Source organism: Hemiscyllium ocellatum, chromosome 23, assembly GCF_020745735.1.
Source record: "Hemiscyllium ocellatum isolate sHemOce1 chromosome 23, sHemOce1.pat.X.cur, whole genome shotgun sequence".
Lineage (NCBI taxonomy): Eukaryota > Metazoa > Chordata > Chondrichthyes > Orectolobiformes > Hemiscylliidae > Hemiscyllium > Hemiscyllium ocellatum.
Genome location: NC_083423.1, coordinates 56,670,673 through 56,686,435, shown reverse-complemented (window position 1 = coordinate 56,686,435; position 15,763 = coordinate 56,670,673). Strand labels below are relative to the sequence as shown.

The window sequence follows — 15,763 nt, the reverse complement described above, 5'->3', positions numbered from 1 at the left end:
ATTATTATCTATTATTTTTCCCCATGGAACAGAATGCACATGCAACAACCATGCAAACAGCTGCCATTTTGACCTCAAGGTGTGGTTGGCATCAGGTAATCATAGTGGTGGAGTGTGTGACAACTGTAGGCACAACACCGAGGGACAGCACTGCCAACTGTGCCAGACTGGCTTCTACAGAAACATCAGAGTCCCCCTGTCTGCTCCAGATACCTGCCTAGGTAAGAGTGTGACTGCTTGAATCATTGCTGAATAAGGATTAATAAACCGCTGAATTAATGCTGAACTGCCTCTTAGTCTCTCCCACTGTGTTCACAGTCTTTGCGAGTCCAGTTGCATTGGATTGCATTAACGTGGCTCTTAGCCAAGCTAATCTCCTCATTATTATTATCCACAATTTAATACTTTAAGCAGATGGAATCTGATTGTTGTAGAATATTTTAATAATTGTCATTATCGTTATGAGCAATGAATAAGACCGCATTAAAGGTTTTAAGAAGGAATTAGGTTCTTGGCAACAAATGGGATTCAGATTATAAAAACATCACTATTGGGATTATTGTGGACTAGATGGGCCAAATGGCCTGGGCTGAAATTGATCTTTGCTAGGAGCCTGATACAAACAAAGCCAGCACAGGAGGCTGCTGATTCCTTATCATCACCTTCACACTCCTGTTTCAGGTTACTAACATGGAGGCCTCCTTGTATGTGATGCTGTTACTCTGTGGGATCACTTTTATTCACAGTGCTTACAGACCCAGGAGGGAGATAGACACAATGGAGTAGAGGAGAAATGTAGCCACCTCCACTTCTTCTTTGGTATTCTGTCTGAATACCAGGTGTAACCCAGTGTCATAATCTCCACCACGGGGTAAGGCCAAATCCACCACCCTGGCCAGAAAAGGAAGTGTTCTGTTCTGGCTTGGCACCAATCTGATCCAGAAAGGCCATCAGCAAACTGAGACAGAGACACCACCCTGCACCCTCTGACTCTGTGAATCCCATGGTACATTGACCCGACATTTTGATCAATTAGTTGATAGCAGACCAGTCACGAAGCAACGAAAACCCGCACACTGGAGAGCTTTGAGAGCCACAGGTTCAAAAATCATTTCCTACTCGCAAATATATATTATCTATCATCAATGTACATTTATTTAACACCTTTAATGTAACAAATCCCAAAGTAATTCACGGAGGAATTATGAAACAATAAATAGCACTGAGCCATTTAAGGCGATCTTTGGTCAAATGACCCAATGGCTTGGTCAAAGGTAGACTTTTGAAGGAGCATCTGAGGTAGAGTGGTGGCAAAATTTAGAGAGGGATAATAAAGGCAATGGCTTATGATCTGACATAACTCACATGCTGCATCTCCAATATACCACATTGTGAAAAATGTGCTGGCACATTGGGCTGAATGGCCTTCTCCTCCTATCCCATGTTAGAATGATACAGTCACAAGTAAAGGCTGAGCCCGTACAGCTGGAGAGAGATGTGTCTCAAGATTGATTCCAGACATGAGTGGAATAAGTTGATGAATACCCCATGTTGGGGTCAGTATTGGCTCAGAGACATATCTAGTGATAAATCTTCCCCAAAGTTAAATTCCATGCCCAACATTCCCAGAGATTTGTGAATGGAAATGATTTTCTCTCCTTGATTTTTGATGTAGGCTTGAGGGATTATGTTGGCGGCAGCAAAAAAAATCATAATCCTGACTCCACCTGAGCAGACAGTTTCAAACAATTCCATTCTACATTCTGAACTTTTTATTTCTTTATTTTTCTATATTTCTTCCCCTGAGAATTTGTACTTCAGAATCTGTACCTTGACACCTTTGTGTCAAGATGATGCCAAAAGTGGTGACTGTAAACTTTTCACTGTAATCATTTGAGTACATGACAAGAAAGCTAATTCTAATTCTACAGATAGACTGATCTCTAAACCAATTGCAGAATTCCAGTGATGTTCCATTAGTGACGGATGAAGGAGGGGAAAAGTCTTAAGAGGCAAATTAAAAGCAGCTCTGCTGGAAAGTGCAGGGTGTTTGTTTCACCTCCAGGCGCTGAGGAGTGAGAGTTGTGGCACCCCCTAGTCAGCATGGTCCTGATTGCATTCTGCTGCCTTCAGGAAAACAAACCTCTCATTACAAACTGCAAAAGCTGTTGAAATGTGAGCAAATACCTGCAAAGCAGCATTGCTCACTGTCTGTGTGTTCTCCTGGCGTTACCTAAAGAAACATGGACAGGTCTGCTGTTTCTATTTTGATTTCTTAATGAAAATAATTCCTTGATTGGCAGAGTCCACCTCGAAATTGTTATTGTGTTCACACGGTCATCTCAATCTGTTGCAAGTGCCCACTGAAGTCCAGTAGGCATTGTCCATCTCTAGTTGCAGTTGAGAAGGTGGTGGTGAGCTGCCTTCTGGAATTGCTGCAATCAATGTGCTGTGGCTTGATCCACAATACCCTTAGGGAAGGAGTTCCTGGATTGCGACCCAGCGGCAGTGAAGGAACGGTAATATCTTTCCAAGTCAGGATAGTAAGTGGCTTGGAGGCAACCTTGCAAGAGGTGGTGTTCCTATGTTTCTGCTGCCATTGTCCTTCTCAATGGAAGTATGGAAGGTGCTGTCTAAGGAGCCTCAGTGAATTTCTGCAGTGCATCTTGTAGATAGTAAATACTGCTGCTACTGAGCATTGGTGGTGAAGACAGTGGATGTTTGTGTGCTGCCAATTAAGTGGGCTGCTTTGTCCTGCATGGAGTCAAGCTCTTTGAGAGTTGTTGGGGCTGCACCCATTCAGGCAAGTGGGGAGAATTCCATCACACTCTTCACTTGTGCCTTGTAGATAAACAGGCTTTGGGGAGCTGGGAGGTGAGTTATTCGTTGCAGTATTCCTAGCTTCTGACCTGCCCTTGTAGTCACTGTATTTATGTGGCGAGCCCTGTTGAATTTCTGGTCAGTAGTGACCCCCAGGATGTTGCTGGATGTGCTGAAAATCTTTTCTTTATTTGTTTGTCTCTAGCCTGCTCATGCCACCCTGTTGGCTCTGCCATGTTACCTTCACAGCCCCGTGCCCCCTGTGAACCTGTGACTGGTGACTGTTTGTGTAAACCTGGTGTGACTGGGCCCCAGTGTGACAGGTGTATGCTGGGATACTGGGGCCTTGGAGAATATGGCTGCCGACCATGTGACTGCCCTGAAAGCTGTGATCCTTACACTGGGGACTGTACCAGCAGGTAGGTTCACGGGCTCCAACGAGAGGGTGCAACCCAGCAGAGCTCCACAGAAACAGAGCTCGAATTCGTGTCTTTTAGTTTAACTGTAGCATGGATACAAATGTGTTGCTGGTCAAAGCACAGCAGGCCAGGCAGCATCTCAGGAATAGAGAATTCAACGTTTCGAGCATAAGCCCTTCATCAGGAATAAGAGAGAGAGAGCCAAGCAGGCTGAGATAAAAGGTAGGGAGGAGGGACTAGGGGGAGGGGCGATGGAGGTGGGATAGGTGGAAGGAGGTCAAGGTGAGGGTGATAGGCCGGAGTGGGGTGGGGGCGGAGAGGTCAGGAAGAGGATTGCAGGTTAGGAGGGCGGTGCTGAGTTGAGGGAACCGACTGAGACAAGGTGGGGGGAGGGGAAATGAGGAAGCTGGAGAAATCTGAATTCATACCTTGTGGTTGGAGGGTTCCCAGGCGGAAGATGAGGCGCTCCTCCTCCAGCCGTCGTGTAGTTGTGTTCTGCCGGTGGAGGAGTCCGAGGACCTGCATGTCCTCGGTGGAGTGGGAGGGGGAGTTAAAGTGTTGAGCCACGGGGTGATTGGGTTGGTTGGTTCGGGCGGCCCAGAGGTGTTCTCTGAAGCGTTCCGCAAGTAAGCGGCCTGTCTCACCAATATAGAGGAGGCCACATCGGGTGCAGCGGATGCAATAGATGATGTGTGTGGAGGTACAGGTGAACTTGTGGCGGATATGGAAGGATCCCTTGGGGCCTTGGAGGGAAGTGAGTGTGGAGGTGTGGGCGCAAGTTTTACATTTCCTGCGGTTGCAGGGGAAGGTGCCGGGGGTGGAGGTTGGGTTGGTGGGGGGTGTGGATCTGACAAGGGAGTCACGAAGGGAGTGGTCCTTGCGGAGCGCTGATAGGGGAGGGGAGGGAAATATATCCTTGGTGGTGGGGTCCGTTTGGAGGTGGCGGAAATGGCGGCGGATAATACGTTGTATGCGCAGGTTGGTGGGGTGGTAGGTGAGAACCAGTGGGGTTCTGTCTTGGTGGCGGTTGGAGGAGCGGGGCTCAAGGGCGGAGGAGCGGGAAGTGGAGGAGATGCGGTGGAGGGCATCGTCGATCACGTCTGGGGGGAATCTGCGGTCCTTGAAGAAGGAGGCCATCTGGGTTGTGCGGTGTTGGAATTGGTCCTCCTGGGAGCAGATGCGGCGGAGACGAAGGAATTGGGAATATGGGATGGCGTTTTTACAGGGGGCAGGGTGGGAGGAGGTGTAGTCCAGGTAGCTGTGGGAGTCAGTCGGTTTATAATAGATGTCTGTGTTGAGTCGGTCGCCCGAGATAGAAATGGAAAGGTCTAGGAAGGGGAGGGAGGAGTCTGAGACAGTCCAGGTGAATTTCAGGTCGGGATGGAAGGTGTTAGTAAAGTTGATGAACTGTTCAACCTCCTCGTGGGAGCACGAGGCAGCGCCGATACAGTCATCGATGTAGCGGAGGAAAAGGTGGGGGGTGGTGCCAGTGTAGTTGCGGAAGATGGACTGTTCCACGTATCCTACGAAGAGGCAGGCATAGCTGGGGCCCATGCGGGTGCCCATGGCAACTCCTTTAGTTTGGAGGAAGTGGGAGGATTGAAAAGAGAAGTTATTCAGGGTGAGGACCAGTTCAGTCAGTCGAAGGAGGGTGTCAGTGGAAGGGTACTGGTTAGTGCGGCGGGAAAGGAAGAAGCGGAGGGCTTTGAGTCCTTCGTGATGGGGGATGGAGGTGTACAGGGACTGGATGTCCATAGTGAAAATAAGGCGTTGGGGACCGGGGAAGCGAAAATCCTGGAGGAGGTGGAGTGCGTGGGTGGTGTCCCGAACGTAGGTGGGGAGTTCTTGGACTAAAGGGGACAGGACCGTGTTGAGGTACGCGGAGATGAGTTCGGTGGGGCAGGAGCAGGCTGAGACAATGGGTCGGCCGGGGCAGGCAGGTTTGTGGATTTTGGGCAGGAGGTAGAAACGGGCGGTGCGGGGTTGTGGGACTATGAGGTTGGAGGCGGTGGATGGGAGATCCCCTGAGGTGATGAGGTCCTGGATGGTCTGGGAGATGATGGTTTGGTGGTGGGAGGTGGGGTCGTGGTCAAGGGGGCGATAAGAGGAGGCGTCCGCGAGCTGGCGTTTGGCTTCAGCGGTGTACAGGTCAGTGCGCCAAACTACCACCGCGCCTCCCTTGTCTGCGGGTTTGATGGTGAGGTTGGGATTGGAGCGGAGGGAGTGGAGGGCTGCACGTTCTGAGGGTGAGAGGTTGGAGTGGGTGAGAGTCTGGGAGATGATGGTTTGGTGGTGGGAGGTGGGGTCGTGGTCAAGGGGGCGATAATCTGGGAGATGATGGTTTGGTGGTGGGAGTCTGGGAGATGATGGTTTGGTGGTGGGAGTCTGGGAGATGATGCATGGATACTATACCAGCAACTCTGAGGTTGTGAGTTCAAAGCCCAGCCTCCCAAAAAGTAGAACGATTAAATCATTTTGTGGCTCGTGCCAGAGAACAACCATCAAAAAACTATTAGGTTGTTATGGACTTTCAATTATTTCCTCGATATCCCTCAGGGAAGATAAGTTACTGACTTTCTCAGGCTTGCTCATTCCTCCAATCCACAATATGTCCTTAATGCCTTCTGAAGTAACCTAGATGTGGAACACTGTGTTCTGTCAGTTGGGTCACATGAATGGAGGAGACCATTCAGCCCCACAAGCCTGTTAATCCACTCAATTCAATCATGACTGATAAATTTCATTAACTTGCCTTTGGTCCCTATCCCTATACCCTCACCAAAAAAAAGCCGTCGATGTTGGTCTTGAAAAAGTCCCTCCACACCCAGCATTTTGGGGACAAAAATTTCAGAATGTCTCAAAATATACTTTCTGATTTCACCCCAATCCAACAGCTTGGCCTTAATTTTAAGGTTCTGGCTCCTTTTTTGGACTTAGTACCACCTCTCACCCCCACCAGAGGAAGTAATTTCTATCTGTTTATCCCATCAAATCCCTCAATTCACACTTCAAACTTCAAAACTCAAAGTAGAGTTTTATGCACTCTGCCTTCATCATTAAATCGTTAAACATCATTGGTATATAAATTTTGAAGGAATGCTTTATTAAGAGACGAGCAGCCTGGCATGTGGGATGGAAGCTGTGACTCGGAATGGAATACTCCTCCTGATCCTGTCAAAACCCAATCTTCTCGTCTGGGATTGGCTGATGTCCTCAGGGACTTTATCTCAGAAAAACCCTGTCTGGTGGCTGCTGGGTTTGGAATAGGGGGAGCAGGTCGCCACTACCGTTCATAAGATATTGAGGAGAAAGCTAATTCCGATGGAATTTTCAAAACTCCCTTCATTCCACTGATGGGTGTTCTTTGAATCCGACAGTGCTGTCGATGTAAACTGGTACCAGCAGCCTGCAGACGCAGCTCCCAACCAGGGCCTCTTGTCCACTCTCACTGAGAGAGATCTCACTTGGAACTGGGAAGATGAACAAGGTTTTTCTGCTCTTAGACACTCAGGTGAGGAACCCTCATTCTTCACACTTCACATCAAAATGTTTTCAAGGATTCCTGCTTCCTGCTGGTTTGTGTACTTTGGCTTTACAGACAGTGGTAATGAGTCACCATCTGGTTTTACGTCTTTCCCCACTGAACTATTTCCACAGCAACTGTCAAAAAAGGGGTGAGTTTCTGCCTGTGACACTATTCCTGCAGTGAGTGCATTTCTGACGGCTTTTCTGTGGCTGATGCATTCAGGACAGGATCCTGCTCCCAACATTCCTATATTTAATATCCATTCACAGTGTTCACTATGTACAGAGCTTTATAATAACATTGAGTTTAGGAAAAGGACATGGAAGTTAAAGGAAAAAAAATCAGCTATTTAAACTCCAGATGAAAAACTTTACCCCTCTTAGAAAGCCATAAAACTGTCAATCAAACACACAACCATTGAGATTCGAGGAGAAAGTGAGGACTGCAGATGCTGGAGATCAGAGCTGAAAATGTGTTGCTGGAAAAGCGCAGCAGGTCAGGCAGCATCCAAGGAGCAGGAGAATCGATGTTTCACGCATGAGCCCTTCTTCAGGAACGTCAGGGCTCATGCCTGAAACGTCGATTCCCCTGCTCCTTGGATGCTGCCTGACCTGCTGCGCTTTTCCAGCAACACATTTTCAGCAACCATTGAAATTCCCCTTGTAAAAACACTCTCCCCTCACGAATCAATCAAAATAAATCACTGTTCAGAACTTTTTCAAAACATTTAAATTATCCACCATTTAAACTACCCCTTTGTAGCTTAATGTGAGTATTGAATTTTGACCCAGCACATTTCCCACGTGAGGAACCAGTGACATGATTCACTCAGCATTGGGAGAGGGAAATCCAGCACAAGATTTCGATTGGTATACATTTTTGTTCCTCCTGGATTTGTCAAGTCTCCATCCAGATTCTGATACTTAAGGCGGAACTAATGCTCTTTTCTCTGACCTCGCCTCTCAACTTTTTCTTGCAGGGAAGTGTGAGTGCAGGAAGCAAATCCTAGGAAATCCCAAAGTGTTCTGCAACATGAAGTATACGTTTGGTGAGTTGTGGAGACACTCATCTCATTATTTTCCATTTTGAAGATTGCTGGAACTTGCCCTGCCATTCGAAATGCCCAGTTTAAGGGGGGCCACGGACAGATGTACTCCCTCCATCGTGTTCCATGCCAAAGACAGAATGTCTGCACGTGTGTGTGTGTGTTTGCGTGTGTGTGTGTGTGTCTGCACGTGTGTGTTTGCGTGTGTGTGTGTGTGTGTGTGTCTGCCTGCACGTGTGGGTACCTGCATGTGTGTGTGTATGTATGTATAAATATACACCCTCCACCCAACATTGCAGCACAAAGGCTCACAGTGCCAAGTGCCCAAGTTCGAGTCCACCCTTGGGCAACTGTCTGTGAGGAGTTTGCACATTCTCCTCGTGTCTGTGTGGGTTTCCTCTGGATAGTCTGGTTTCCTTCCACAGTCCAAAGATGTGCAGGTTAGGTGGACTAGCCATACTGAAGTGCCCATAGTGTCCATGTGGGATGTGGGATTGTGGGGATAGGAATGACCGTCAGAGGCTTGGTGCAGATTCAATGGGCCAAATGGCTCTTGCCGCACTATTCTATGGATAGAACGGATTCTATGTTTGTATACATTGTGCCAGCTGAAGTTTCATAAGAGACCCTACTTTGAAAGAAGATAACGATTGAACCTGGAGTTGCTGGCCCATGAGCTGGTACCACCGAAGCTCTGCCAGGCCACCTTGTGGTGCGAAAAATCCCACTCCCACTGTTCAGGTGTGACACGCTATCTCAACTGCACTTCAGAGCACCAGGCCCTACGCACGCACACGCACACACGCACGCGCGCACGCACACACACCCCTCCACCTCATCTCCTTGTGTAAAAGCACCATTTGCTGAGCCATCACCCCTGTGTTGTGCTTTATAGACAGGGAATCGACACAATCAGCAGGTCAATTGGAACACCACCACTTGCAAGTTTCCCTTCCAGCTATTCACCATCCTGAAATATATATTGTTGTTCCTTCACTGTCACTGGGTCAAAATCCTGGAGTTCCCTCCCTAACATCATTGTGGGTCTCCCTACAGCATATGGACTGCAGCGGTTCAAGAAGGTAGCTCACCACCACCTTCTCAAGGGGGAAGTTGGAACAGGCAATAAATGCTGCCAGCCAGTGACACCACATCCCAAGAGGGAATAGATTGTAATCGCATATGGGCAGTGACTCAGTTGCATCGCTGTCAGCTCTGAGTCAGATCACTGAACCCCAGAAACTGAAACACAAAATCCAGTCAGATACTCCCAGTGCAGTGCTGTCGGGGTGCTACCCTGTTGGAAGTGCGGTTTTTTATATGTGATGTTCAGCTGAGGTGCCACCTGCCTGCTCCATTAGATGTACAAAGTCTCACAGCCCCACTTGAAGAGCGCAGAAATCTACCAAGACTGATATTTATCTGTGTCATCCTTTTGTGTCGGTTGTGGGATCTTGCAGTGTATGGATTGGTTGCTCCTTTTGCCTACATTGTAACAGTGACGACCCTCCAAAAGGACCATATTGGCTGCAATGATGATGTCTCTGAGGTTGTATGATATACTATTTTTTTGCAAAGGTTGTACACTTAAGGTGAGAGAGGGAAACTTTTAAAGGAATCTAAAGCAAAACCCTTTCTGGCAGACAGTGGTGTGTATGGAGTGAATTGCCAGAGGAAGTGGTGGAAGCTGGTACAATTACAACTTTTAGGAGGCAGCTGGATGGGTACATGAATTCAAAGGGTTTGAAGGGATATGGGCTAAATGCTGGCAAATGGGACTAGATTAATTTAGGATATCTGGTCAGCATGAAAAATTTGCTTTGAAGGGTCTGTTTCCGTGCTGGACATTTCTATGACTCTATGACTCCATGACAAGCCCATCGATAAAATCATTCTCCTTCCTTATTGCTAAATAACAGGAATTATATCAGCAATAATGGATACCCACGAATAATTAGAATGAATAATCTAATTGAATAGCTTTGTAAATCAGTCTTCAAACCTTGTGCTGAAGTGACAGCCCTGAAGTTAATGCTGTGCGCTAATGTTATGAAAAATGTGTTGACTGTGTAGAAATTGTTTTTCTGGTACTTTCCAGGTTTTGCCTTGTCTTGTGAGTGTAATTTGGTTTAATACAACAAACACAGGGAATGCCAGAGAAACTCAACAGGTCTGGCAGCATCTCTGGAGAAAAAGCAGAGCTATTGTTTAGAGTCCAGTGACCCTTCTTCAGAACCTAGGGCTGATGTTTCCATTTGGTATGAATCACCTTTAGACTTCATTGCCAAACTTGAGACATTAACTCTGTTTCTCTCCCCAGAAGCTGCCACATCTGCTGAGTTTGTCCAGCATTCTCTGTGCACCTGCATCTGCAATGTTATGCTGTTATTCAGAATTTGGTTTTAGTAATTGTCTATCCATTTTCCTGTCATTGCAACAGTCCTGAAAGTAAAGATTCTCTCAGCTCATGACAAAGGGTCACATGCAGAGGTCGTCGTGAAGATCAAGAAAGTGTTGAAACTGACAAAGTTGAAGATTCACCGGGGCAAAAGAGTCCTGTACCTAGAATCATGGACAAACCGAGGCTGCACATGCCCAATTCTGAATCCTGGTAAGAAACATATTAACATCAGAGCACCTAGCTCAAAGCTGTCACTATCATGGTGAATATTCATTACCCAACATGCAAATGAAACTAGTTACCTTGTCAAGCCACACTGGGAGTAAAGGCTACTGAAGCACAACTGTGCTCAGCAAACTCTATAGAATCAATGACCAGTCAGAATAAAGGAATCTCTTCACATTACGCGAACAACCATTGGTGTTATTTTCTCAATGGCGAGAGATGCAGAGCTGTGATGGAACAGAGAGAATTAGGTATCCACACACATAAATCACCACCAAGAGAATGGGCAGTGCAGTGATCATATCACTGGGCTAGCAACAAAGAACCTCGGGCTAATGTTATGAGGAAATGGGTTCAAACCCCATCAGGGCAAATGGGGAAATTTCAATTCAGAGAAAATCTGGATTAAGAATCATAGAATCTCTGGTGTGGAAGCAGCCTTTTGGCTTATCGAGTCCACACTAACTCTCTGAAGAGCATCCCACCCAAACCCACCCCTTCACTGTCACCCCACATTTCCCATGGCCAATCCATCCAGTCTGCACATCTCTGGACTATGGGAGGAAACTGGAGCACCCAGAGGAAACCTACACAGACAGTCCCTCAAGGGTGGAATCAAACCTGGGACCCTGGTGCTGTAAGGCAGCAGTGCTAACCACTGAGCCACTGTACCACTTGCTGAGTTTCTCCAGCATTATCTGTTTCTTACTTCACATAAGGTGTTAACCTGTTCATTTCTTGTTTACATTTTACTTCTCTAATTTTTATAATTTTATTCTTCCTCATTTTAATGTTCTCCTACATTTACAAATCCACACCAAAAAGTCTGCCTAATGGTGACCGTGTAATTATTGTAAAAAGCCATTTGGTTTGTTATGGCCTCTTTCAGGAAGGAAATCAGTAGAAGAATTTAAAACCCAAGGGCATAAGTTTAAGGTGAAAGGGGAAAGATTTAAAAGGGACCGAGGGGCAACTTTTCACACAGAGGGTGGTTCGTATGTAGAATGAACTGCCAGAGGAAATGATACATGCAGGTTCAGTTACAAAATTTAAATGACATTTGGACAGGTATATAACTGGAAAACGTTTCAAGGGATATGGGCCAAATGCAGACAAAGAAGTCCAGTTCAGTTTAAGGTCAGCATGGAGGAGTTAGACTGAAAGGTCTGTTTCTGTGTTGTATGACTTTATAGCTTTCCCTGGTCTGACTTACATGTGGCTGCAGACCCACCCAAGGAGAATGGCCATTAGCTACCAGCACAGTGCTCTGTGTACATTATTCAACAAAGCAGCTGGCCTGCACATCCAGGCCTGAAATTAGAAAGCACCTTCTTCACACCGCAGTGGGTGGGAATCTAGAATTCTCTGGCCTCAAAAGATCCTGAAACCAGTTTGAGCTCTGAAGGTGAGGAGGCAAGTTTTCTACCAACCTAGGTGGGACAAGAATTGAATCCTGTGCTGGTGTTAATTTGATCCACGCACTAGCTCATTGCACTGACCTCTCCCAAAACGCAAGGAAACCAAATTGTATACGACGTTGGTGTGGTCTCACTAATGCCCTCTATATTTTGCAAGATTTCCTCACCATTATGTTCTATCCTTCCCTTGCAATAAGAGCTAACATTTCAATTGTCTTACTCCTGCATAATTGCACATACCCAATTTTAGATTATCAGTCAGACTAACAATGTGGTCTATTGCATTCGTTGCTCCCAATGTGGTCTCCTCTATATCGGAGAGACAAAACGCCGACTGGGTGATCGCTTTGCTGAGCACCTTCGGCCTGTACGCAATCAGGTCCCGGACCTTCCAGTGGCTTGCCACTTCACCACCCAATCCTGCTCCCATGCCCACATGTCTGTCCTTGACCTGCTGCAATGTTCCAGTGAAGCTCAACGCAAACTGGAGAAACAGCATCTCATCTTCCGACTAGGCACGTTACAGCCTGCTGGTCTCAACATTGAATACAACAACTTCAGATGATTATCCCATCTCGACCCCTCTGTTTTCATTCTGCTCCGTAAATTCCTCTCCTCTTCCCCCTGAACTACCCTTCTCCCCTGTTTTCCATTTTGCCCCTGCTTCACCCATGCCCCCCATCCCCCACATATTTTGTCATATAGCATCGGCTTCAGCCTTGGTCAGTCACAGCTCCTAATCTCCCTATAATCTCTCTATGCGCTGTCATTATCACCTACCTTTGCTTCTGGAGTCATGACTCACCTTCTGTCAGTCTAGCGTAAATACTTCCCTATTTCTTTTTTTTAGCTTTGACAAAGGGTCAGTTAGACTCGAAATGTCAGCTCTTTTCTCTCCTTACAGACACTGCCAGACCTGCTGAGATTTTCCAGCATTTTCTCTTTTGGTTTCAGATTCCAGCATCCACAGTAATTTGCTTTTATCCAGTTTTTTACCAATGTGGTGCAGTTACACATACCGAAAGCTGCACATATTAGTACTCAGGGCCCTGTTCTTTGCAAACGGAATATGTACACACACTGCACCTGTTCCAACTCAACAAAATAGGCAACAGCCATTCTCTATCTCATTTCTCAGCAATGCCTTAACCATTCAGGGTTAACCTGCCTTACTTGAAATTTACACAAAGCTTGACAGTTAACTTTGACAAAGAGTCAGTTAGACTTGAAATGTCAGCTCTTTTCTCTCCTTACAGATGCTGCCAGACCTGCTGAGATTTTCCAGCATTTTCTTTTTTGGTCTTTTATTTTTTGACAGTTAACTGTCAGTCATAATTAACTGGTGTACTCTCCATGGCAATGCTCATGCCAATCAAAGTCTCATCAGCCAATCGACACTCCCCTCTCATAGTATTCCTAGATGAGAGCAAGATTAAAACTTCGATAAAATGTCTTTGTCAGCAAACCTTGAGTTCTGTGCCTCCAAATCAATATGGCTGTTCCTTCATTATCTTTGAATGCAATTTATTATTGAAGATGCTGAAGAAATTATCCCTCCTTTTCTTTAACAGAGCGATTCTGTAAAATGACTTGCCCTTGTCGATCTCGCCATTTTTTTTTGTATTAATTCCACACAACTGCCATGGATGAATCCTGGCCCATACTTCCTGATAGTTATTTGCACGAGTGATTTCCTGGTCAGCCTGCAACTGGCACACAGTCAGCTGTAAAGGAGGTGCTCACTGGTAAGAATTGGCAAGAACCTTCAAAGTGTGTCATTTCAAAAAGAAAGGTATGCATTTATGTAGCACCAGTCAGGATGTCAGTGTGTTGCAACCAGTGAACGCAGTATTCCAGTTCTGTACTCCTTAATGACTATTGGTGCTATTTTACCATGTACAGCTTTCATCCTGCTCCCAGCGCTGAGCACTGCATTAACTTGAGACTTTCACTCTTCACAGGTACAGAATATCTAATCGCAGGGCATGAGGACATTCAGAGAGGCTATCTAATAGTCAACATGAAGACCTTTGTGCAGGCTTGGAAACCCGATGTCGGCAGGAGGATAGCCCACATCTTGAGAACAAAGTGCTAGAGGTGCCTAGTGTTTGAGAGCAGCGTAATGTTTCCCGATTGTATCGAGCAGGTCTCTGTCCTAAGGGAATCTGTCAGCCACACGATCATTGCGTTAAAGCCCTCAAACACAGTGGATCTAAACTGGTCTGGGATTCTTTTCTTTCTAAAAAAAATCTTTTTGCTTTTTTTGTATGTAATAACGCACTTTATTAGCTGACGGGTCATGACAGGGGAGAGATTATTTGAAATGTAACTCGAAAGGTGAATGCATTAAGGTGACAGGAGACTTAGTAGCAATACTCCAGCTGTGAACCCCTTGCCACTTTCACCTCTCCTCCCCCTTACACACACACTCACACGCCCACATACACAGATATAAATACAAAGACACACTCTCGCACACACATACTCAGATACCTGCATACAGTCTCTCACAGACACACACACACACAGACTGACGCACAGACACTCTGTAACACTGACATGGATTTTGAATCAGGGGGATGTCGCTTTGGCAGGGGTTTTGTGTGTTTACAAGCCACTGAACTAAACTTATTGCAACATTGTGACCTGGTAGTTGGCATCTTTCATATTGGTATGAAGGACCAATCCCATACACCGAGCAAGAAGCTGGACCCTTCAAACAGTTCAACAGTATATTTGTCATTCTGATTTGGAGTCTCCCTTCACCACTGGTCTTGGTGTCTAACATTAAAGATTTTCTGCAGAAGAATGATAGTTTTATGTAGATGTAAACCTTATGCACTGGACATAAAAGGGAAAATTGCAGTGTTATGTGTTGATGTGTAGATTTTAAACGATAAAATATAGAAATGTGTATGCACTTAGCAGTCCAATGGATTTGCAAAAATATTTGCCTTTTTTTTACTTAATTTACGCAATAAAATTGGCTGAACTATACACTCAGTGTATTCTTTCTCCTTTTCTAAATAACAAGCTGTAAGGCCAGAAAACTGCATTTTTGTCCTGGGTGTATCCTGAGAGTGATACTAGGTAGGGCAGACTTTATAAAGGATCTTAAAATAAGGGAACTCTTAGGAAGCAGTGATCATAATATGGTAGAGTTCAGTCTGCAGTTTGAAAGAGAGAAGGCAAAATCGGATGTAATGGTGTTACAGTTAAATAAAGGTAATTATGTGGGCACGAGAGAGGAACTGACAAAAATAGAGTGGAAGCAGAGCCTAGCGGGGAAGACAGTAGAGCAAAAATGGCAGGAGTTTGTAGGTATAATTGAGGACACTGTACAGAGGTTCATCCCCAAGAAAAGAAAGATTATCTGGGGAGGGATTAGACAGCCATGGCTGACAAAGGAAGTCAGGAAATGTATTAAAGAAAAACAGAGATCCTATAAAGTGGCCAAGAACAGTGGGAAATCAGAAGATTGGGAAGGCTACAAAAACAAACAGAGGATAACAAAGAGAGAAATAAGGAAGGAGAGGATCAAATATGAAGGTAGGCTAGCCAGTAATATTAGAAATGATAGTAAAGGTTTCTTTCAATACTTAAGAAACAAGCGACAGGCAAAAGTAGACATTGGGCCACTTCAAACTGATGCTGGAAGCCTAGTGATGGGAAATAAGGAAATAGCAGGAGAACTTAACAAGTACTTTGCGTCAGTTTTCACAGTGGAAGACATGAGTAATATCCCAACAATTAAAGGGAGTCAGGGGTTGAGTTGTGTATGGTTGCCATTACAAAAGATAAAGTGCTAGAAAAGCTAAAAGGTCTTAAAATTGGTAAATCTCCTGATCCTGATAGGATATATCCTAGAGTTTTTTTTAAGATTAGATTACTTACAGTGTGGAAACAGGC

At 45.6% G+C, this 15,763-nt stretch overlaps 1 protein-coding gene across 1 annotated transcript in view; it reads left to right on the top strand.

Moving 5' to 3' along the window:
* Window positions 1-14,806, top strand: part of ntn4 (netrin 4) — a 60,105-nt gene extending 45,299 nt beyond the window's left edge. Inside the window, exons 5-10 of the mRNA XM_060843274.1 lie at window positions 33-221; window positions 3,026-3,239; window positions 6,617-6,750; window positions 7,745-7,813; window positions 10,251-10,421; window positions 13,816-14,806. Of these exons, the coding sequence (XP_060699257.1) occupies window positions 33-221; window positions 3,026-3,239; window positions 6,617-6,750; window positions 7,745-7,813; window positions 10,251-10,421; window positions 13,816-13,949 (911 nt within the window). The 3' untranslated portion in view covers window positions 13,950-14,806. The remainder of the gene's footprint in view (window positions 1-32; window positions 222-3,025; window positions 3,240-6,616; window positions 6,751-7,744; window positions 7,814-10,250; window positions 10,422-13,815) is intronic.
* Window positions 14,807-15,763: the final 957 nt, after the last annotated feature.